We start from the raw sequence: 22,877 nt of genomic DNA, 5'->3' as shown, positions 1-22,877 counted from the left end.
ATACACACATGTGTGTGTGTATATATATATATATCTTGCTTTGGTAAGTGAAGACAGGCAGGAAATCGGAAAAGGCACACAGCAAAGGGCTGCAGGTCGGCCTCGAGCCAGGCGGCATGTGGTTGCCTGCTTACCCGCTGAGCTAAACCGGTGCCCTAGTCTCATTATATTTTACACTCTACCTGAATTATGAGACTCTTCCATGGGTCATGGAAATGAACGGTATGCATATTCGCTGATATTTTAGGGTCTTTTTTTTGCCATAATGTCATATTTGCTTAATCCAGCACAGAAGATGAATGTGATGTAAATAGTTACGAATTTCAAATTAAAAACTGTTCTACATGTTTTATTTTTCCGTTCGTGTAGAATACTGTTTACATTTACATACAAAATTTATACTAGTTGTGTTCTGAAATGTAATTTCTTTATTGAATTATTTAAAGTTATTTTTCTTCAAACATGACACTTTAAGGACTTCTCACTTTTTTCCCCATATTGTAACTAGCCAATACTCGGTCATTTTGATGTATCTGTGCCAAATTACACACCCTGATTCATTTTTATGTTGAGAGAGGCTCTTTAAAGGTGTTTTAAGGTATACATGTTTTGCTTCAGATTTCAAGGCAGAAAAAAAAGGCCTGAAAGCGGGTGGACGGGCTTTTTTTTTAAAAAAAAAGAAGAAGAAGAAGAGGGAAGAAGTCACAGTTTTGGTCATATTTGTTTATTATATATGACCAAAAGCATAAAAAATTCAGCCAAATCAAAGGTCACTGAGCAAAAATCTTCTAAAAATGTGGTGATCTGAGATTGAACAATCTAAGTGTATATAAATGGCTGATTTGTTATTTGTGTAATATTAGTAAGCTAGTTTGGTTAAGCTAGTTTGGTTTGGATATCTCTGCTTCTAGCCAGATACTTTAGAACCGTGTTTCACTGTGGCAGATGTGTGTTTCAGTTTTACTGTCTGGGTGTAGTGAAATCATTTCGTGTCATGTCTTTGAATCTGCAGATGGACTTGGAACCAGAGGGCAAGGTGTATGTTCACATCACACTCACCGGATCTTTTGTAGATGGTATGTATGCAACGCACAGTCTAGTTGTTCTCCTCGTGCCTACATGTCAACACCCTCCAAGAGCAACATAACAACAATGCCAGCTATTTAAACAATTCCACTGTGTTACCTTCACCTTTATTCTACTGTGAAACTCCACTTGCCCTTATGAATAATGATTATCTGACTCATTAAATACCAATGTCTGTCAATGCAAAGGCTCTGATAGGTGCGTGCGCATGCACGTGAATGTGAAAAATGTTTGCCTTTTTTAGATGTCGACATCAAGGCGCTAACTTAAGTACAAACTCTTTCACCAATGAGACAAGGCCATTTAAATGAGATGAGTGGGAAGTGATGGTGCAGGACTGTTAAAGCAGAAGTTGATTAAAAACAACACTGGGCTACATTCTCTGTTGTTCCTGTCAGTTTTCTCATGTAGGTCTAAAAAAGGTTCTCCTAATGTTCTTCCTCTCATGTTCTTCCCTTGTGGACATAATCCACGTCCAAAACAGCTGAATCAAAAGCTTTCGCATCATTAATGCGATTGACCTCAAGGAGGATGCAGATAGCCACAAAACATCCAGTTCTACATATCAAGATGATATTTTGTGATAGGGTAGGTCAGTGTGGTTGAAATCTTTTTTTTTTTTTTTTTTTTTTTTTTTTTTTACACTGAGACTGTACATCATTGGCAAATCTATGCCACCTCACACAAGTTCCCAATTAATTAATTCTCAGAAACAAGAGCCTACAGTCAAGAAAACACAGGAAAAGCAAACAGAAATGCTTAAAGTTGTGTGAAAACAAAGTGCACCTTTACTGCTTCCATAGAAATGACTAGGGTAGCAGCCAAGTGCCGCTCATTAAATTGACTTGATTAACTGATCACCAGCAAGTATGACCAGCTTTATAAAAGCAGATTTTTTTGGAAGTTTGCTTCTGTGGAGTATTCAGGTGTGTGCTGAAATAATGCCAAAATCCTTCCAGGAGTGGACAGCTCAGCAAAATTCACCCTGACTGTCCAATGCTCAGAAAAACTGCAAAAAAACCCCAGAAATACATCTCAGACTTTACAGACCTCAGTCAGCATGTTAAGTGTTAAAGTTTATAACAGCAAAGTTAGAAAAAGACTGAACAAGAATGATGTGTTTGGAAGGAATGCCAGGTGAAAGCCTCTTCCCTCTAACAAAGAGTATAGCAGCTCATCTTAGGTTTACAAAGGGGCATCTGAGCAAACCAGGAGACTTCAGGAACTATGTCCTTTGGACAGACAAGACCAAAGTGGAGATGTGTGGATATAATGTACAGTAGAGCTGTGCAAGGCCGAACAACTTAGCAGCAAAACACAATCTGTCAGCACAAACACCTCACAACAACTATCTAGCACATTGGAGGAGTGATGATTTTGGCTTGTTTTGCAACTATGGGAACCTGGGCAATCTGCAGTTACTGATTCAACCCCGAACTCCTTTGTAAACTATTTTATTTGAAAAAGTGGGTGAATGGTTAGGTTTAGGACGTTATGATTAACCTAACCAGCAAATCTACAACAGAATGGCTGAAAAAAGAAAAGAATTAAGGAGCTGCAATGGCCCAATTGAATTCCAGACTTCAACCTGATTGAAATGTTGTGCCAGGACCATGAGAGCTGTGCATGAACAAATACCCACAAACCTCAGTGATCTGAAGCATTGCTCCACAGAGTCTCTTTCTTGATGTATAGATATATATTCAATGACAAGACCGTAACAGAGTAGCCAAGAGCACAATGAATAGCAACAAACACCACATCAAATGCATAAATCTAAATTAAGATGTTGTGTATTTTCAAGAAATACCTGTCGCCCGTGGAGCGCACTACCACCTGAAGCAAAATATATGTTGGACTAAATATGTGTAGTGTGTATATTGGGCTTTGCAGTATATGTAGAGGCTCTTAGTCTGAAATGAACGCCCCCTTTTCATACAATAACCACACTACATCTATGTGTTGTTTGCAGGGGTGGGGTGTGGGCTCAGCAAAAAGGTTTCCGTAATGCATGTGTAATGCTTGTGTGGTTTTGCAGATTTCTTTACTGACTTTCATTACTTAGGTCTAAACACACAGTTACAGTGTAGATGTTCACAACATAAATTACAATATGACAACTCTAGACTCTTTGTCTCTTTTATTCTGCCTTCCTTTCAAAGTCTTGTTTGATCTTTGACAGATGACTGAATTCATTTATTTAATAAAAATAAAATATATTGTGAATCATGCTAGGGTTATGTGATATGGGAAAGAAGTCATGTTTTAATAGTGTCAGGAGTTTTTATTTTTAGTTATGGAAAATTCTCTGTTAGACTTTTTTTTTGTGTAGGCAGTGTCTGTCTGTTACGTTGGCTTAAATGGTTACAAATAAGTAATATCAGACTGTTGTTTTGTATTCTAAAAATCATTCAGAAATGCCAGACATTTATTTGTTCCAGCTTATCAGGTTGATAATTCAGGGCTTGGTTCTTTTTCTTTTTGTTTTTTTTGCTTGTTGGTTGTCTGTCTTACTTTTGTTCTGCTGGTTGGGCAAAACTAATATATCATAGATGCCATCTTGCAGTTCATGGAAACAACGATGGCAATTTTTTACGTCATTTGTGAGACAGTTCATCAGTTGATTGAAAGATAAGAGGATTGACAATAATTCATCCTAAAAATAAAAAAGTTGTTTTTTTACAGTCCCTGGGAGTAGTCCTAGAACTGTGAGAGATAACAGTGTCTGCTTTTAAATGCTAATCGTTCCACCTTTTTCTTGCTTGTCCATACACTGTAGTGGGTGTGTAGAGGACATTTTTATGTGAGAGTGGCTCCCTGCGGTGCCCAGAAATATCCTGATGAAAGCTGTCAAAATGAACCAAAGAAGTAACCCAGACACCCCCTCGCTAAAATCACGCAACCACACAGACTGTAATGCAGCACCATCACATGTAACTGTCAGATACAGTTAAATAATACGTCATCAAACTTCAAATCTAAAAGAACCAGAAAAATCACAACCTGTTGAATTAATGCAAAACAGTGATGTTGAGCTGAAATATCCTCAGAGTTGAGCAGAAACACAGATTTTAATAATTCATATTTCACATTCAAGTATAAATAAAGACTTTATATCCACTTTAAAGAAATCCCATAATGTGATAAATCCATTCTAAGAGTTCACGCACTTCTTCTGTGCTTTTTATGTTACAAACTTATGTTCTTGTCTTGTTGCCAGATGAGGCCGTAGTGAAGAATTTCAAGCAGTTTACAAGGAAGCGGCAGGGAGCCGTGAGGCGAAGGATACACCAGGTTAATGGGCACAAGTTTATGTCCACTTTCCTCCGTCAGCCCACCTTCTGTTTTCACTGCAAAGAGTTCATCTGGTGAGAAAGTCACGCATGGGTGATTCAGTGCTGGCAGCGCATCTCTGTGTAGAATGTAAACTGGATCTAAATGTGTTCTCTTTTATGTTAATAGGGGTGTTTTTGGAAAGCAGGGTTACCAGTGTCAAGGTAAGCAGAACTTGTTTTTCTCTTTCTGCCTTTTACCACAGTTGCCTAAACACACCTGTGTTTGTTATGAGTCCGCCATTGACTTGTTGTCTTGTCTTTTTTTTTTTTTTTTTCAGTGTGTACCTGTGTGGTGCACAAACGATGCCACCAGCAGGTCGTCACTGTCTGTCCACGCATGAAGAAAACAGCAAAAGAACAGGTAACGACACATTAATACACTCTAATCAGCATGTTTACTTCTAAATAGTTGTTCTCTTTACAGATTTTTTTTTTTTTTGTTTAAATACAGAATGTCAAAAAAAAGCACCCTCCCCCTCCTACACACACATTCACACACGCATCTGATTAACACCTGCAGTGATCAGTAGGCTGTTTCCTGTTTCTATATTCTGTCTAGACTGGTCACTGAGGCAGAACACTGTACTACACTATTATTTTCCACATATGAACACTATAAATTTTTATGCTTCTATAAATACATCCATGACAGTTTTAGCAGTTTGAACGCAACTATGTAGCTTAGTTTTGTTATTCAAAGGAGCTTGCAAAGAAAAGCGTATGGACTTCTTTAAGTTGCTTGAAGACGTTTCACCTCTCATCCGAGACGCTTCTTCAGTTCTAAGGTCAAATGGTGGAGAGTCCCTTAGTTTTGTTATATTTTGCTGAATATTACAAGTTTCTCTTCCCTAAAATCTGACAGGATAATAAAAATTTATACGCTAAGCATGTTTATTTTTAATACACCATTTACAAATTTTGTAAATATAGTATAATCATCATTATATAATTCCTTTAGACTTATTGTCTCTTTTATGCTATGTTCCTTTAAAAGTCTTATTTGATCATAAGTGACAGAGAGTAATTGAGTTTTTTGTTTGTTTGTTTTTTAAGAAATTAAACATAAGTATGAGGCATATTGTCAAAACAGATGAAATTCTTTTCATGGAAGGTGCTTGCACATTTTCTTCTTTGGAGCTCCACAGGGTAGCTGTCTGGGTCCATTACTTTTTTTCTTTACATGCATGGAAACATTATTAGACAGCATAAATTTTTGTTACTGTAGTTACACAGATGCTAGACAGCGTATTTCTGTGGAGCCAGGTGACAGTGTACTGAACTCATTCACCATCTCAAATGGTGGGTGGCTGACTTTAACAAATGGATGACTGCAATTTAAAAAAAATTAAAGATAAAAATTTTGCTTAGTCCTAAAATAAAATATGATCTGCTCATTTGCAAATTAGGAGCCGACAGAATAAAACCAAAAGTTAAGTCTTATGATCATTACTGTGATGCAAGCTTTAAACTTCTTCCATTTCAGGAAGATGTGTCTGACAGTACCAGACTCACCATGATTCTAAAAAACTTCTTCATGCATTCATTTCCTGCGGACGAGTTTGAATTTTGAATGTATTTATTCAAAAGGGACAGTGCAGATTAATCAACTTATCACGCAAATGTGCAAGAATGAACCTTAAACAGTTTTCTAGCTCTAGTCCCTGACAGGGCAGACAAAAGATAAATAACAAAGAAAATTAAAACACCATCAGACAGCGTACAACAATATAGTCCAGACAACAAATACATGAAATCCACAGTACAATAAGAAAACACAGAACAACAAATAAATATAAACACATACGGCATTAAAGATAACACACATTAGTATAAAATGAATGGTCACAGGTCTGGTTCCTTTTTAGCCATCATTTGAGATGAGTTTTAAATGTATTCTCTTATTACAGCTGGAATATTTTTCCAAATCTCACTACCTTTAAGTGATAACAGCTTTTTACTAAATATCATATGTCTAAAAGGTATTGCACAGGTATTGGTTGTTTTTTTTGTTTTGTCTTTTGCTGCAATGCTCTTTTTGTTGGACTTCCCAAAAAGATTGCGAGAAGGCTGCAGCTTACTTGAAACTTGACTGTGAAGTTATTAACTAAAACAAATAACAGAACACATCATTACAGTTTCTTAGCAGACTTACAATGACTTCCATTATCTCACAGAACTGATTTTAAAATAAAACTTCTTTCCCCTTTATAGGGCACTCATTAAAATACGTAGAAATTCAAAATTTCAACCCTCGAGTGTTATTGGAGCGTATTACAGGCCTTTTTTTACTTGTAGGATGTTTTTATGTTGCAGATCAATGTCAGTGAAGTTAACATAGTAACATACCAGTTCCTCATACATTTAAAGGAACATTAGTGTATGAACATTTTTATTGATGCACATTGGCAGTTTCCATAAATGTAACAAACATAGCAAAGTACAGCCCTGAGTAGACACAAGCAACTTGCTTCCCAGTACCTGCAATAAGATCATGTGACTAAACATTTAAACTTTTCTACAAAGATAAAATTGAATTCTCTGAACTGAGCATGTGTGCACATCCTACTACAGGTGCTGTCCTAGAGCATGGCACTTATATAAAAGAGGCAAGTAGACAGCTCCACAAACATGAGTACATCTTTGAGACAATGTCCTGACATTTTCCATGTTTGTAGGAAAACCGAAACAGTAAAAACAATATATTGACATAGAAATTGTAACTGCATAACAAAAAGTAACAATTGCAATTATAACTACTCATTTTTATTACACTTAATTTAATCAAACTTAAATAAATCACAAATATTGAATTACTAAATTTATTTTAGCATTAATAACGCTTCCAATAAAAATAACCACTTATATTTGCAATTCAATTATAAATTAAAAAAACTGCTATGTCATAAGATGATCAAATATTTTACAATGTCTAGTCTTAAAAGTCTATAAACAGGTTCAATTTCTTACTATAGCTCTGTATAATAATATATACGAAATTGTGGAAAGATCCAAAAGAGCATTTAGTATTGCTGCTCTACGTTTAAAATAGAGTGTGGGGTTTTGTTTTGTTTTCTTAAAAAAACAAAAAAACAAATATGGCTCACTAGATCCACCTGGTACATGTCTGAAAATTGCCTGACACTGGCACTAGTTTTAAGTAAATTCCACTAATTTCTAGAAATCCAGCACATTGAGTTTCTAGAAAACAACACCCATCCCAACATTTAGAAGAGCTATTGAGTAGGGAAAGTTTGGGAACAACCTACCTCAAAAAAATAGGGAAGCAAACTCTACAGATGATTTGAAGAAACACAAAAAAATACATCTCTTTTAATCTAGCACTAAACTAGTGCTATAATTCGACTGTAGAGCCTCACGTAATCTGGTAGATACAGAAGATAGGCATCATTATTCATCAACATATTGGTCTTCTGGTTCTATTACTTCCAAGATTGTTTGTTTCACAGGATTTTATTTATGATTTAATTTTCCTTTTGTTATTTGTATGTCTGCGTTTGTGGTTTTATATATGTGTGTAAATGTGTATTCTGATGGGTTGCTTGTTTGTTTAAATGTTTTAATATGTAAGTGACTTTATTTCTCATGTGTTTTTATACCTGCGAAGCCCTTTGAACTTCTACATGTGATGTTGGCCTGTGCAAATAAAACTGAGTTGAACTGAAAATGCATTGTGGACGATGCTGTTGCAAAGCAGTTTTACATCTCGTAATTACCGTGTGCTCTCTTTCTGCAGCCTATAAATCAAGGTTTCAGCATCAACATCCCTCACAAGTTCAACATGCATAACTACAAGTCGCCCACCTTCTGTGACCACTGTGGCTCGCTGCTGTGGGGGATTGTCAGACAGGGGCTGCACTGTAAAAGTAAGACTCGCATCAGCATTCATGTCTCAATATCTGCATCCAAAAGTTGTCTTTCATATAGAGTCACCGTTTCTGTGATTTCTCTCTTCAGTCTGCAAAATGAACGTCCACATCCGTTGCAAATGCAACGTTGCTCCCAACTGTGGGGTCAACAGTGTGGAACTGGCCAACAAGCTCGCTGAGATGGGTCTGCAGGCAGAAGGACTTGCCAAACGGAAATCAGTGGTACAAACGTCTGAGTTTTCCAGAATAACGGAACAGTTCTAAATCCTAATCACAAACGTGAGTGTAATCAGAAAATTGTCTTTTTCTCTTTGCATTGACAGGTGAAAAACGCAGAACAGACGAGGACTCCATCTGAGGGGAGGGATTGTACGGAAACTCAGCAGCAGTTGCCACGGCTAGGAATTTCAGACTTCACGTTCCTTCAAGTGCTGGGCAAGGGCAGCTTTGGCAAGGTAGGAATGAGATAATAAGATTATAGGAAGTACTCTGTGCACTTAGTGTAATGATGAGCATTGGCTCATACTGGACAAAAATGGATTAGAGCAGCTTAATTCTAACGTTTGACTAATAAAACATTCACATGACCACAAAAATATACAACTGGCATTAAAAAACACTGAATTTTGATCTCCATATATTGAAAAGTGAGCGAACCCTTTCACCAGTGGCTAAAGAGATTCAAAAAAATGCTTGAAGAGTGTGTGTTGTTGAAATGCCTCCCCCACATTAACAACTGAGGCCTCAAAACGGTCACTTAAAGAGGTTAAAAGCTTCAATTATGAGTCCAAAATTTGCAAATAGAGATGGTTTAAAGAGCCAACTGCAACATGGTGGTTTGTGGTTAGCATTGTTTCCTCATCAAAACCCACACAGAAGGCCAAAACCCTTCTGGGTCGGTTTTAGCATGCTTGTGCTGGCTTCGTCCTCCAGTTTATCTCGCCATTGCAAATGTCTCGTTACTGTTCCTCTGACCGATGCACAGACTTACTCCGGGCAATGCACGATTGCTGCCCACTGCTCATAATATCAAGGATGGTAAAGTAGATAAAAAGCAGAGAATTAATGTCCCTGCAGGAATTAATAAAGGGAATCTATTAACCCTGACACAAGAAGAACCTCACTGTGTCCCTTAAGCTTGGACAGTCCACGATGCCAGTGGGAAAATGTTTTTGGCTGATTTGTTTTTGAAGATCAATGTAGCACAAGTACCATAATTTTTGGAGTTTTTATGTGAATTTAAGATATCTCACAAGACAATATCAGAATGGCTGCTCTGCAGATTACTGCAAAACCTTTTGTAAAGCCTAAACAGAAATACTGTGGAAGGAAGTCCTGTTCGTTTAGGCATCATTACAATGCGACTTTCTAAACAGCGCATCGGTCCAAATGATAACTAATGGAAACTGCTGCCAAAAAAGACACTTTTAGCAAATACTAAATTTAAGTTTACTTGCCAGCACTCTAAATGATTAGCAGGTGTTTCCAGGAAGGACCCTAAATCCTGTCGCTGTCAAGTTTAGCACATTTTATTAGCAGTTAAGCAAATCATTCACTTTCTCACGTGGCTTTTCCTGTTACTATGTTTGTGTTACTCTCCAGGTGATGCTGGCGAGACTAAATGGCAGAGATCGGGTTTTCGCGGTCAAGGTGTTGAAGAAGGACATCATTTTGCAGGATGATGACGTCGAGTGCACCATGACAGAGAAGAGGGTGCTGTCACTGGCCCGCTGTCACCCGTACCTCACACAGCTGTACTGCTGCTTCCAGACACCGGTCAGTGAAAGCATGGCCGCACACTTCTTTCACATAAACTCATTTGTGACTTTTAGCCCTCTTCACTCATGAGAAGCTTTCACCCCGCCTTAAATGGCTGAAGATTGTGATAATGATAACATTTCTGCTGAAAAATAGAAGGGGATGTTTTGGCTCATGATGTCTGTGTCATGCACAGATCTTCCTTATGAGTGCTTTAGAAATGTCGTGGCCTCATATGACCTTATTTTCATTTTTACTGCTTTGCTTACCAGTAAATGATCCACAGAACTGGTTCAAGTAAGGGTCACGGCACTCAGGCATACCCTACTTTTGGTTTCTGGTGCTAAATGTAAATAGAAAAATATCGGTCTGTTTCCATAGATGCCAGTGCATCATGTGGTCAGAAGGTGGCAGCAGTTCCCCAATCTTATGTCTGTTCACTCCTGGCACAAGCCAGTGAATGATGCTTGACTGACAGAGCTGTTTTTCTGGCTCAGACGGGATATTTCTAATCTGCTTTGGTTGGTTGAACCACGACTGATTGAGATCGAAGTGAGCTTGCTGCGCAAACAGTTTCAAACCCAGACAAAACAATGCAACAGCTATTGTTCCACGAGAACGCCTTGTTTTATTTAAATGCCTGTCACTTGTTTCCTGACAAAATACTTAAAAGCACCTTTTATTATACCAGAAGTGTAAAATTGTTCTATATTTTGGTAATAGAGTCATTCAGTTCACACTAATACCACAAAATCACGTTGCAAGGGACAATTAGCGGCACTTTCTGCATGGCATATAGTTCCATTTCACAATAATTCAAACTAAAATATGTAGAATGTTTTTTAGAGATGATATTCCATTGCTAACTATATGCATATTTTTCATTTTCAAGGCCCACTTTGTAGGTACACTGATTGCCCTGGAGGAGTCTTCAGATTAAGTTTAAAATATTAAAAAAAGGCATTTAAATCGGCCAGCACGGTGGCACGGTGGTTAGCACTGTTGCCGCACAGCAAGAAGGTCCTGAGTTCAATTCCACCACCAGGCCGGGGTCTTTCTGTGTGGAGTTTGCATGTTCTCCCCGTGTTTGCGTGGGTTCCCTCCGGGTACTCCGGCTTCCTCCCACCGTCCAAAGACATGCAGCTTGTGGGGATAGGTTAATTGGAAAATCCAAATTGTCACTGGGTGTGAATGTGCGAATGAATGTGAGTGCGAATGGTTGTCTGTCCCTGTGTGTTGGCCCTGCGACAGACTGGCGAACTGTCCAGGGTGTACCCTGCCTCTCGCCCTATGACAGCTGGGATAGGCTCCAGCACCCCCCGCGACCCTGAAAAGGATAAGCGGAAGCGACTGGATGGATGAATGGATGGATGGATGGCATTTAAATCGCAACAAATCTCGATGTAATAATTTTTTGTTTCTACAGATAAGCAAAAACAAAAGAGATTAGTAGCTCATTTCATGTGAGTATGCTTAAAAGTTGCCGTGTTTACATAGTAGCCTCGTTAGTCCGATACAAGAACCTAACCCTAACCACGACTCCTACCTGCAAGCAGGGATCAGACAGTCGGCATGCTGACCTCCGGCATGAATGCTTCAAGTACTGTATTAATAAAAAGGCTGCTTTGTTGTAGTTTTAATGTATTATATATATTTTAAACATAACCTGAATCTGAAGCAGAGGGTTTAAGAAGTGGAGCTGTGTTCATGTGTACAGGTCATCTAAAGTGCTAACCAGGAAATTAGTAGTAATAGACAGTCAGACTAATGTTCGTCAGGTTCCAGGATGAATGGAGAAACTCTTTGGATAGCAAAACTTTGGAAATCCCAGTAACCACTATATTGGCAAATTAAAGAGCTGATCCAGGAAGTGACGTCCATTCTTGCTTTTATGTTTGAGCAGTTATCTATGGAGGGGTTTAGTATTGCAAAGTAAATTGTCACGCCAGATCTCTGATGGCCTGACAAGTCAGTTTGACTCGTATAAGACAGAAAAACCCAGAGAGATTTCTTTGAACATACAAAGTGCTCCCTACTTTGCCTGTGCAGCACGTCCTTATTGGACATTATATGTGCAAAAAGGGGGGAAAAAAAGCCAGACCTCTCTAAACCACAGACCAGTAAAACAGAGTCAGCTGTGCCTCAGTACCCAGATCACTTCAAGAGGCAGATCTCTAAATCATGTCGTACTGCAGTCTTTTCCCCAGGTTCCCATTTTGTAGATCACCTATCGACCGTAGCCTGTAATGAGAAAGAAAGAAAGATTTATGAGTTAGATTAGGGTTTGTTTGGTTTTTTTGCTAACTTTAAGCTGCAGTTGGTTGCACAGGAACACATTATACAGGCATCTGAAGTTAATGAGAAGCAGCCATGTAACATCCTTGAAGCAGCCTCAGCATGTTTGCGGTCGTTGCTCCTTGGACTGCTTAATAACGTGGGAGCTTCTGTGTGCCCAATGGGGGTTTTGTGTGCACACGTGTAAATGTCATCTCCTAATTCTCACTGCAGGACCGTCTCTTTTTTGTCATGGAATTTGTGAACGGCGGCGATCTCATGTTCCACATCCAGAAGTCCAGGAAGTTCGAAGAAGGCAGAGCCCGTTTCTACACAGCCGAGATCACCTCTGCGCTCATGTTCCTGCACAGCAAAGGCATCATTTACAGGTATAAATACATAAAGCAATCGAACTAGCCTTTATAGCGAGCTCAGAGCTCACTACCATAGTTTACTATATTTAAAAAAAAACTTTAATATCATAAAGAGTGTAATATTACTGCAAAGACACTAATTATGCAGTTTCTTCTCTTGGATGTCGGAATCAATTTATTATCAAGAGGAAACTGCATATATGATACATTAATCATGTGAAGTACTACATGGCTGTGAACACTAAATCAGAACATTGCAATCCTGAGACTCATATGTCATGTTAAAGAAGACTGCCGCTGAGAACCATCCAATGAAAATGTGCTACCAAGCATACTTGCAGGTTTAATGAGAGTTTGCTTAATTCATGCATTAAGCGGAGGGTGTGGAGGTTCTCTCCCAGGAAGCACTCCATTTCCTGCTCTCTGATTCATCTTTATGCACCACTTTTGCCTTTTCGCCATCAATTTGTGTTAAAAATGTCTTTATTTATATATAAAAAGAAAAATCCAAATTTCAAGTTACAAATGATAAAATCATATCAAGGAGGATAATGCTGCTAAATCTTGTTGTGTCAGCGCACACACACGCAAGCACACACAAACACACACTGTACTACAAACTACGTTCAACACATCTAGTGTGTCTTTGCATTCGCTGACTCAACAAAGCTTAAAACCGAAGCTGAAAGTAACGGATGATGACAGTAATTATCATCTTTCTCTGTTAAGTCAGACTTTCTGCTTCAGGCTCTAAATATAAAATATATATTTTCCAGCAGCAGATTTGAATCAAGTAAAACATTTACACATTTTCTGCATCACCTACTTAACAATTATATGCTTCATTCAGCAGTTTTAGTAGGATACAGATTAACGACGTGCACAAATGAAGTGTATTCCTCAAGCTGAGAATCTATAATGAACTTAAAACATGCTGTAAATAAAAGAATAAATGAAAACTTGCCACTTTTCACTGTTATGGTTTCAGCATAAACTACCACGGTTATTTAGGGAGGCAAAAAGAGAGGCAGGCAACACTGTAAATCCAGTCTGGGGCCTTCCTGCGTGGAGTTAGCATGTTCTCCTCGTGTCTGTGTGGGTTCTTTCCAAGTACTCCAACTTTCTCTCAAAGACATGTGCAGGATTACGGTGATTCTAAAATGACTGTAGGTGTGAATGCGAGTGTGAATGGTTATGTGTTTCTCTATGTTAGCCCTGTGATAGATTAGCGACGTGATCAGAGTGTATCCAACAATCAGGATAGACTCCAATACTCCCTGTAACCTTGAATTTGATAAGGATTAATGACACAGAAGACTCTGACAATAATGTTGCTACGCATAAACGCATATTTGTGTTTATGCGTGTATCTCATCCTGAGCTGTGATAATGTTGTTACATTTTAGATTCCTGAGAATTCTCATCTCTATAGAAACACACTGTGTCCACACATGTCAGGCTCTGTGACAGAACGCCAGCTTTTACCAAGAATTATGAATAGATGAACCAATAACGATCCCCCTTCCTCAGCTTCTAATAGCTACATATATTCAAAGACCTTTTTTTCGGACTGTCCGCTCAAGGAAAGTTGAGTGGGAAATCTTTTGGTGTCCTGCCAGTACACAATGAAAAAGGAAAAGGAACATCAGTAAATCCTGAGTTATACTTAGTAGTATGTCTGAGTCTCCTTTCAGCATGCACTGCATAGCATGACAGCAAGCTGAAGAGGTTGCATGCACCTTGCGTGCTATAACTAAATAAGTAAAAAGCATCCAGAATAGTAACTCTGACATCAGGCAAGTGTGGGAAGAATAAAATTGTAGCCTCGGTCCTTGTGTTGTGTAATATGCGTGTCTTTTACACTGTGTGTGGGGGTTTTTGGCTTCAGGTAAAGGCTTTGAGGCTTTGAAGCTTCTCAGTTGACGCCACAGCGTGTCCTTGCGTTTCCTGTATTTGTCCTTAAAAAGACGTGTACAGTTCTCGAGGTTTCAGTTTGAGGTTTTAGACATGAAAACTCAGTTTTGCAGTCTGAATCCACACTGGCTGCTTTTAAGAGTGAGAGCACGTTTCATGAGGAGAGCCAATTAAATCCACAAGGATTAAAAAGGCTGTATGGCGAACAGCTGCTCAGTGTCGTGCAATAAACACATGCTTTGTGAAGCCTGTTTTGAACTCCGCCAGGGAGGTGTTGTGTGTCTCTTTGTTTTGTCCTGACCCACATATGCAAAGAACAAGTAAATTCAAGACTGAACAAAATAGATAAAAAAATACTCAATTTTTTTTTTTAGGCTTATGCAAGTTGTGATATATATCGCATCCTTAGGTTGATGCATAACATTTTAGGAGCCTTTGATAGTTTGATTAGACTCTTACCATAATGAAAAAAACAAAGTTTGTGCGTCAGAACTTTTTCTGAACTTCCTCCTCTTTTCTTTGGAATCTCTTTTATTAGTGCAACTCTATCTCCTACTCAGTGACTCATTTTGCACCGCAGCATTTTTTTTTCTGCAGACATCGCATTGTTTGATTGACCTGTTTCCATCATCAGTCGTTTTCGCCCGTGCACTGCAGCACTTCCATTTTCTCTGCTTTAGCAGGTGGAAAATGCAGGTAAACATTACATTAAATTAAATCAAAGAGAGTACTGGCAGTAGTGACAACATTTTCTCTCCTGACATCGGCCAGAGTTCATGTGTGAAACTGGCTCAAGTCAGACTTGTCTCTCCCATGTGGTGAAGTCGTTGGATGAAGGAGCTCATACAGGATGATTAGGTGCAGTGAGTGATGTGTGGTTCTGTGTAGCTCAGTGATAAGAGGCGGTTAAATTTCCCACTGGACACATTCATACTGAAAAAAAAACCCAATAATGGTCCAGGAAATGGTTTGGCAGTGTGCGAACGATTATCAAGAAGCAGAACTGGCCATATAACTGGAAGAGCTCAGACACCTACTTAAAAATACTTTCTCCTGCGTCCAGTTTCCCAGTTTTGTTTTCCTAGCTGTGATTATCCCTAACACAGCTTAACACAGTCTGTGTGTACTTTGTGATGTGTGAGTGTCAGAGCTGCTCTCTTTGCCATGTTTTAGACTGTGTGTGATCAGCGTTACACAATCGGCTTAAGATAGAGAACGGCAGACTAGATTAATCGAACCAAACTGGTTCCTGACCCTCAGTCTTTTACAGTCAGGCTTTCTGTATTTTGGTTTTTCTCATCCTGTTATGTATACATTAACAGTATCACTGTCCAGCTAGGATCAGGCCATCTATGTAACACTGTCTGAAGTTGAGTCACCTGATCACAGATTAGAGCTTAACTCCAGAGCCCACACTCGACAGCTGTAATCGCTCTGTCAGCTGACGTGAACACAGGACAGGAGATTTTTCCAGTGTTTGGTTTGGAGACATCCCCATGCACAGTCAGCAGAGGGGAAAATATACCCGTGGAAGGCATACTGTGAAGACGGTGCATATTAGCAGTGAGTGGCAGAAAAAACAAAATGCATCTTTCTATCAAGTGGTCACAACTTACGTATTTTGCTTTAAGCTAAGCCTGCTTCACAAAGGCAGAGCAATAAAATGGAATAACTGGGAGAAGAAGTTTTGCTTTTTTGGGAGCAGAATAAACACAGACACTTTTTCCCTTGGTGTCAAATATGCAAGGGTTTGCTTTCATCCGTGTGAAGTGCATTTCATCATCAGTGGGTGCACAAATGGCTCTGTGTGGTTCTCTGTGTACCATCCAGTTTGACTCCGTGCAGATGGTAAGCTACGAGGGCACCGGTGTTTAACCCCAGCTCCAACGATTTTTCTTTTTTTACTGGTTGCCAGTTAAGGGTCAGGGAGTTGCCCGTCAGTGTCTCCCTCTGCTTTAAGTGTCACTGTCTTCAGAGAACTATTTCCTTTTGTCTCACCACAAATTTCTACCTTCCTCACATATAATTAGAAACAAGACCAGCAGGATGCGACTGGAGTCTGAGCACTGAATTGGATTTTTGGTGGCTTATTTCAGGCTTCTGATTTATAGGTGCTGAATAACAGTCCCTGAGCAAATACCTCATCTATTTGTTCCTTTTTGCGTTTGCCTTTCTTTTCAGGGATCTAAAGTTGGACAATGTTCTTCTTGACAAAGACGGTCACTGCAAATTGGCAGATTTTGGCATGTGCAAGGAGGGCATATTTGAAGGTGTTGCCACGGGAACGTTCTGCGGGACCCCGGATTATATTGCCCCTGAGGTCAGTTTCTCCCCCCTACATTAACCAGCAGAAAACATAGTCGGCACTCAAAATAACAGATACTTCAGCTCCAGATTTATAATAGAACATTTCATATATTGAAGCAATGTTTTCACATTTCCATTTTTAAGATGACACTAAAGAATAAACTTGGCCATCTTTAGCTTCCAGCAGCTCAGGTTCTCTGAGTTCATATGTTTAATTTCCATCACACCACCTCACTAAGAGCAAACATTGTGGTCGCTGCCCGGCACTTCAAGCTCCCTCCCTCCTGACTGGAAGGCAGCACACCTGTGAGGTCAACTTATTGACTTGACAAGCCCAGATTTCCACTTCTTCAGACTGCGCCTTCAGAGGCGTGTTTGGCTTTCATAATGAGGAATTAAGATGGCCTGCATCCTCGTGTTTGAGAGCTTTTTCTCTAACCAAGAATGTGCATCTGCGTTTATGAAAGACCCCTTTGCTGCCCTCAACACTTACTCCTCAGTGTGTAGCTCCGCTAATCCAGCACATACCCCTAACTAAACTTCATAAAGTGGTTTTAAATTTGCTGTTGAGACTCTCTAAAATCTCATACTCATGCTCAACTTCATTTTTCTACTCTGACATGTTTTCACAGATCCTGCAAGAGATGCTGTATGGGCCTTCTGTGGATTGGTGGGCCCTCGGGGTGCTACTGTATGAGATGCTCTCTGGACATGCTCCTTTTGAGGCGGAAAATGAAGATGACCTCTTTGAATCCATCCTCAATGAAGAGATTGTTTATGCCTCTTGGCTCAGCACAGAGGCAGTCAATATACTGAAAGCTGTGAGTCTGCCAGGAGTAATATCTTTTATTCACATTTTTGCGGTCACCAGCAATAAAAATTTAATGATAAATGGAGCTGGGTGAAGGCCAGGTCTCACTCTTCTCAGACCAGCGCCGTCAGACTGTGTTTGCTTTATACAATTGCAGGAAATGTCAGAACAGCTTTTTTTTAAACTCATGTAATGATAGAGGAAATCAATTTGTCAGTGGATTTGTGACATCTCTGTGGAGAAAAACGGATGAGCATTTCCATGCCTGGATATTGTATCAGTAGCCAGATTCTTGTCTGTCTGCCTGACTGACACCGTCTGACTGCAGAGTGAGTGGCAACCCCACACAGTCTTCCAGCCAGCTGTTTGGCTGGGGTCTTTACATAACTATATTAAGGCATGGTTCACTGCCCAGCCACAGCACACAAGCTATAAATACAACTGCACCTCCTCTCCATTCCTTCTCTCTCACACTGTTCTCCTCGTGTCCTTGTTGTTATTCCCGCATGGCTGAGGAAGCACCAAATCAGTCTCCCCATGCCGATTTGTCATTGCCCCCCACTATCACACGTTACTGACTGGTGTGAGTGGATTTTAAACGCTGCTGCTCTATTTTTACTGGAGGCAGATCCATTGCCAAGATCACCTTGTTCTTAAAAGGAAGTTCATGGAGCTCAGTTGTCAGGTTGTTCAAGGTCGTGTGAGAATGGCTGCAGAAATGTCACGAGTTTGTGAGTCATGGTGAAAATACCTGAAGGCTGGTAGATGCCAATGGTCAAGTTAAACTATCACATAGCGCTGAAACAAAGCGCTTTTGATCGCTTTGTCCAGCCCAGCATCAACAATCTAAAAAGAAATAAATCTAAAGTTGTTCAATTTATATTGTTGTATAACAGCAAACCTTTCATTTCAGGAGCTGGAAGTGTTGAATTGATTTTTCTGCCAGCCGACCGATTGATTGACTAAAAGTTTCAGCTCTAATATTCCCCGCCTTCCCGTAAACGTCTTTTTTGCGAGTGTAGAGGAGAACGGCTTCTTCATGCAGAAATGCCCACATGGCAGGTCTGGCTCTGAGAATGGCACAACTGACGTGCAGCCATGGAAAGATGGCATCAGCTTTAGTGGAAAAGTTTTTCTTTGGTTTTGTGGTCAGTTTGCTCCTGAACTGAGTCACCTCTGCTACTCTGTCATGCTTACAGTTAACTCCAATTCAAGCACCATACTGGTGTCTACTGGTGTGCCTTTTTTCTTTTTTCAAACATGTTTTAATTCAGTAACTGGAAATAATGTCATCACAGCTGCAAATCCCTGAGTTTAACTGCTGTAACCTTAAACCTTTATTCATTAGCAGTGATGAGTATAAAAGGGACAAATGCAACATTTCAACAAAGCATGTTTTTGTCTTAAAGTACAGTCACAACCATGGGCTGATGCAGTTCAGTACATAGATGTACAAAGGAAAAGCAACGGGTGAAAAGGCTTACATGAACAATAACTGTGCATCTCCCAATCAATCATGTTGGAGGCGTTATTGGCAGAGACACTGACTACAGCAGAGCGACACACATGCTGTTTATTATATAAAATTACGCATGGCAAGGCATCAGAGTTTCATTAGTCTCTATGAATCCTCGTTATTGTTCATTGTAGCTTGATGCTTTTGGGACACCTCGCGTCTTTTTGGGCATTGCCCCATCACCTCCGCAGCTGCTTCCTCATTCTCTTGGAGCTCAGTATTGTTGAGACATGCGGTTTTGTTTAGGCAAAGTCTCTGGTAGTTAATATCGTTTGGAGCTGACACAATGAGATGTATTAATCTCTGTATTAATCAGTGTCTTCAGGTTAATCTTAACACTGTCACAATGGAGACGGGGACTCATTAGTTTGCTATGCTGGGTCTGAAGGTCACCATTATCCCTGAGGTGCACACAGAGTCACCATGCGAGACAGTTTTCCAAAACAAAGTGGTGTTTTTTTTCTGTTTCCCCCCCCAGAGGCAAGTTAAAACTATTTTAACTTTTATTTGTTTTTGTTTGGGCTTCTTCCTAAGACCTGCACCACCTACCCGACCTTGGTCAGAGAGAAACGGTTAAAGTTCAATGGCTGATTCACTATTGTTTTAATGAATACAACCCCAGGAAGTTGAGACACCTCAGCTGCACTTTACTGAAACTAGTTGAACTCTGGCCAACTAAGACTTTGTGGGAGGAGCTTAACACAATTCAGGGTGTGTGTTTTTTGTCAGTTGAGAGGGAAGGACTCACTAGATGAACTTGAGCCCTGTTTGGCATCCCTCCAGAGAAATCTAATCTGATCTGGTGCTACACATTTCCCTATTTTGCACCAACCACACAGTCATGGTAAACGGAAAGCAAACTCGCTTTATATTCTGAAGTTAACATAACAAAAATAATTTGGCATTTAGCAGCTCTTGCTAAGGCAAATGCATTCTCACATGATTTCCAAAACATGACATATTATACTGTGGTATTTATTTAACAGAACCTAAGCAAAAATCCCAAAACAGTGTGTGAAAAACTAGGTAGACCCTTATTGCTTCCATAGGAAATAAGAGGATAAGTAGCAGGCAGTTGCTGCTAAATCAACATTTGATTAATTCTTTTTTTGTCAGGAAGTATAAGCATAAGCTTTGGCGCTGAAGCATTCAGGTATGTGTCATCACATTGCCAAGGATGAAAGACAGCAGCAATGGTCTTTAAAAAGTTGTTGAAGTTGCTGTCCATCAATCTAGGGGAGGGTTACAAGGCCATTTATAAACAATCTGAAGTTCATTATTCTACAGAGAGAACGATTATTCACAAGAGGGAAACATTCAAGACCGCTGCCAATCTTCACCGGAGTGGAAGTCGCAGCAAATTAAACCCAAGGTCAGACTATCCAATGCTCATAGAAACTGGAAAAAAACCTCAAAAGCTACATCCCAACTCTACAGGCCTCAGTTGGTGTGTTAAATGTTAAAGTTCATCACGGTTCAATTAGAAGAAGACTGAACAAGTATGGCTTGTTTTGAAGGGTTTCCAGGAGAAAGCCTGTTCTCTCTGAAAAGAACATGGCAGCGCAGCTTAGACTTGCAAAGTTGCATCTGAACAAACAGACTTCTGGAAAAATGTCCTTTAGACAGACGAAAGTGGAAATGTCTGGCCATAATGCACAGTGTCATATTTGGAGAAGACCAAACTCATAACAACCGTCAAACATGGTGGTGGAGGGGTGTTGATTTGGGCTTTTTTTGCAGCCACAGCACCTTGCAGGCCTTGAGTTCACGATGGACTCTTTATACCAAAGTATTCTAGAGTCAGATGTGAGGCCATCTGTCCGACAGCTAAAGCTTAGATGAAATTGGGTCTTTAATTCATCAATTGTTTTTAATTCATCCGCATTTTATCTTCGCAGCTCTTGACCAAAAACCCGGCACGGCGTCTGGGCTGTGTGCCCACAGAGGGTGGAGAGGAGGCTGTGACCAGCCACGCTTTCTTCACAGGTATCGACTGGGAGAAGCTAAATCGTAGAGAAATTGAGCCACCTTTCAAGCCCAGGATTGTAAGTCACATGATTTTATTGATGCTAAATGATAATCGGTGTACTCACCAGACATTACGCAGTGTATGATTTTGTCTCACATTCTGTGTGTGTGACTGTACTCTATTGTTGTCCTCCAGAAAACCCCGGAGGACGTCAACAACTTTGACCCAGATTTTACTCAGGAAGAGCCCACGCTCACGCCCATCGATGACCCTATGATCCCTTCCATCAACCAGGAGGAATTCAGAAACTTTTCCTTTACTTCACCTGAACTGCTGGAGAATTAAGACTCAGAGACTGATCCACTAGCAGTCGTGCGGTCACCCTTACTCTTCTCAGTGTCTGTGCATTTGCCTAAAACATTTTCCACTGGCATATAAAACACGGTGCGGACACATTTCCCAGAGATATAACTGTGCGAAAGTTCCAAGTGGCCAGCCAAAACATGCTTGACAAGGACCCGAGCTGCACTTGAACTGTAAGAACTTGTACCTCAGACCCAAATGTGGAGTGTGGCCAGCTTTTGAAATAACATTTAGTTTTGGCTTCATTTACACATTCATGCAAGTGTGTATGTACGTGTGGACAGGATGTATTTTATTATGTTGTATTCTGATGAAATTGCTTCTATTTGCTCAATTTTTGCTCTTTTGCTGCTCAGAGATGGGGGGGGAAAAATTGGGATCTAAATCTGCTGGAGATTCCCAGAAGAGTCAAAGTTACACAAATCCTGGAATGATTTCATGCACAGATGGAATAGTTTCTGAGTGATGCATCTCCACTCTGGAAAAAACACAAATTCACACAGAAACAGCTGAGTCCATCCACTGTTAAATAAAGGGTTAAAATCACCTGAAGCCTGAAATATTGGTTTTGAAATGAGATAAAGGTTGAAATTGGGTTAAAGGATAGAATTTCACTGCACTGAATTCCCGATAATAGAGTATTTGTGTTTTTTTTATTTGTGGCCCACACCCAGTAAGAAAAACTTGGCATCCGTCGCAGTGATTCTCCATGTAAATTGCTCCGCCAGGCATGTAGACGATGATGCAAGATTTAATCTGAGGTGAAAGCAGCTCGATGATTCATGGTAACTGTGAAATATTGAAAAGTCTGTAGATTTCACAACACTGTTAGTGTATTGTCCAACTGTTGCCAGAGTGTTTGAAAGCTTCCAGCACTTTCTACAGACCTGCTTGGATAAGTGAATTCACGTTTTTGTTGTTTGTTGTTTGTTTATTCTTATCCATAAAAAATATAAGAAAAACACGTAAGTCTTGAAACCCTGCAGTTCTGTGCTGTGCGTCTAGTGGAGGGCCAGCAAACCAGCAGAGAATAAACAGGAAACCACACAGCGTCACTACTGTCGCCTTTGCTAGAAAAAGGAAGACACGAGAGAGGAAAAAGTGATGCTTTTTTTCAGGGGGGTGACATTGAATTCATATATAAATGCAGTATTGTATACTGCATGATGTTGGAAATAAAAGCAAAAACTTTGAAAACACAATGACAAAAAAGAAAAGAAAACCCTGTGTTGAGATGAATCTCTTTCCTCCGGAACTTGCACAGACACGAACAAGCCCAGCCC

The 22,877-nt window shown here is 39.8% G+C and overlaps 1 protein-coding gene across 1 annotated transcript in view; it reads left to right on the top strand.

Annotated features, from left to right (window-relative positions):
- The window catches only part of prkcha (protein kinase C, eta, a), a 29,098-nt gene extending 6,315 nt beyond the window's left edge, over positions 1-22,783 (top strand). The window contains exons 2-14 of the mRNA XM_085256603.1: positions 1,013-1,076; positions 4,307-4,454; positions 4,549-4,583; positions 4,700-4,782; positions 8,176-8,305; positions 8,397-8,530; positions 8,632-8,763; positions 9,911-10,084; positions 12,575-12,729; positions 16,810-16,948; positions 17,568-17,756; positions 21,161-21,307; positions 21,427-22,783. Coding sequence (XP_085112729.1) covers positions 1,013-1,076; positions 4,307-4,454; positions 4,549-4,583; positions 4,700-4,782; positions 8,176-8,305; positions 8,397-8,530; positions 8,632-8,763; positions 9,911-10,084; positions 12,575-12,729; positions 16,810-16,948; positions 17,568-17,756; positions 21,161-21,307; positions 21,427-21,576 — 1,680 coding nt within the window. The 3' untranslated portion in view covers positions 21,577-22,783. The remainder of the gene's footprint in view (positions 1-1,012; positions 1,077-4,306; positions 4,455-4,548; positions 4,584-4,699; positions 4,783-8,175; positions 8,306-8,396; positions 8,531-8,631; positions 8,764-9,910; positions 10,085-12,574; positions 12,730-16,809; positions 16,949-17,567; positions 17,757-21,160; positions 21,308-21,426) is intronic.
- Positions 22,784-22,877: the final 94 nt, after the last annotated feature.

Source organism: Mchenga conophoros, linkage group LG19, assembly GCF_057382185.1.
Source record: "Mchenga conophoros isolate Kocher_MC1m ecotype Shallow Benthic linkage group LG19, M_conophoros_male_GT1.1, whole genome shotgun sequence".
In the NCBI taxonomy this organism is placed as follows: Eukaryota; Metazoa; Chordata; class Actinopteri; order Cichliformes; family Cichlidae; genus Mchenga; species Mchenga conophoros.
The sequence above is the reverse complement of the archived record's forward strand: the minus strand, read 5'-3'. Positions and strand labels throughout refer to the sequence as shown.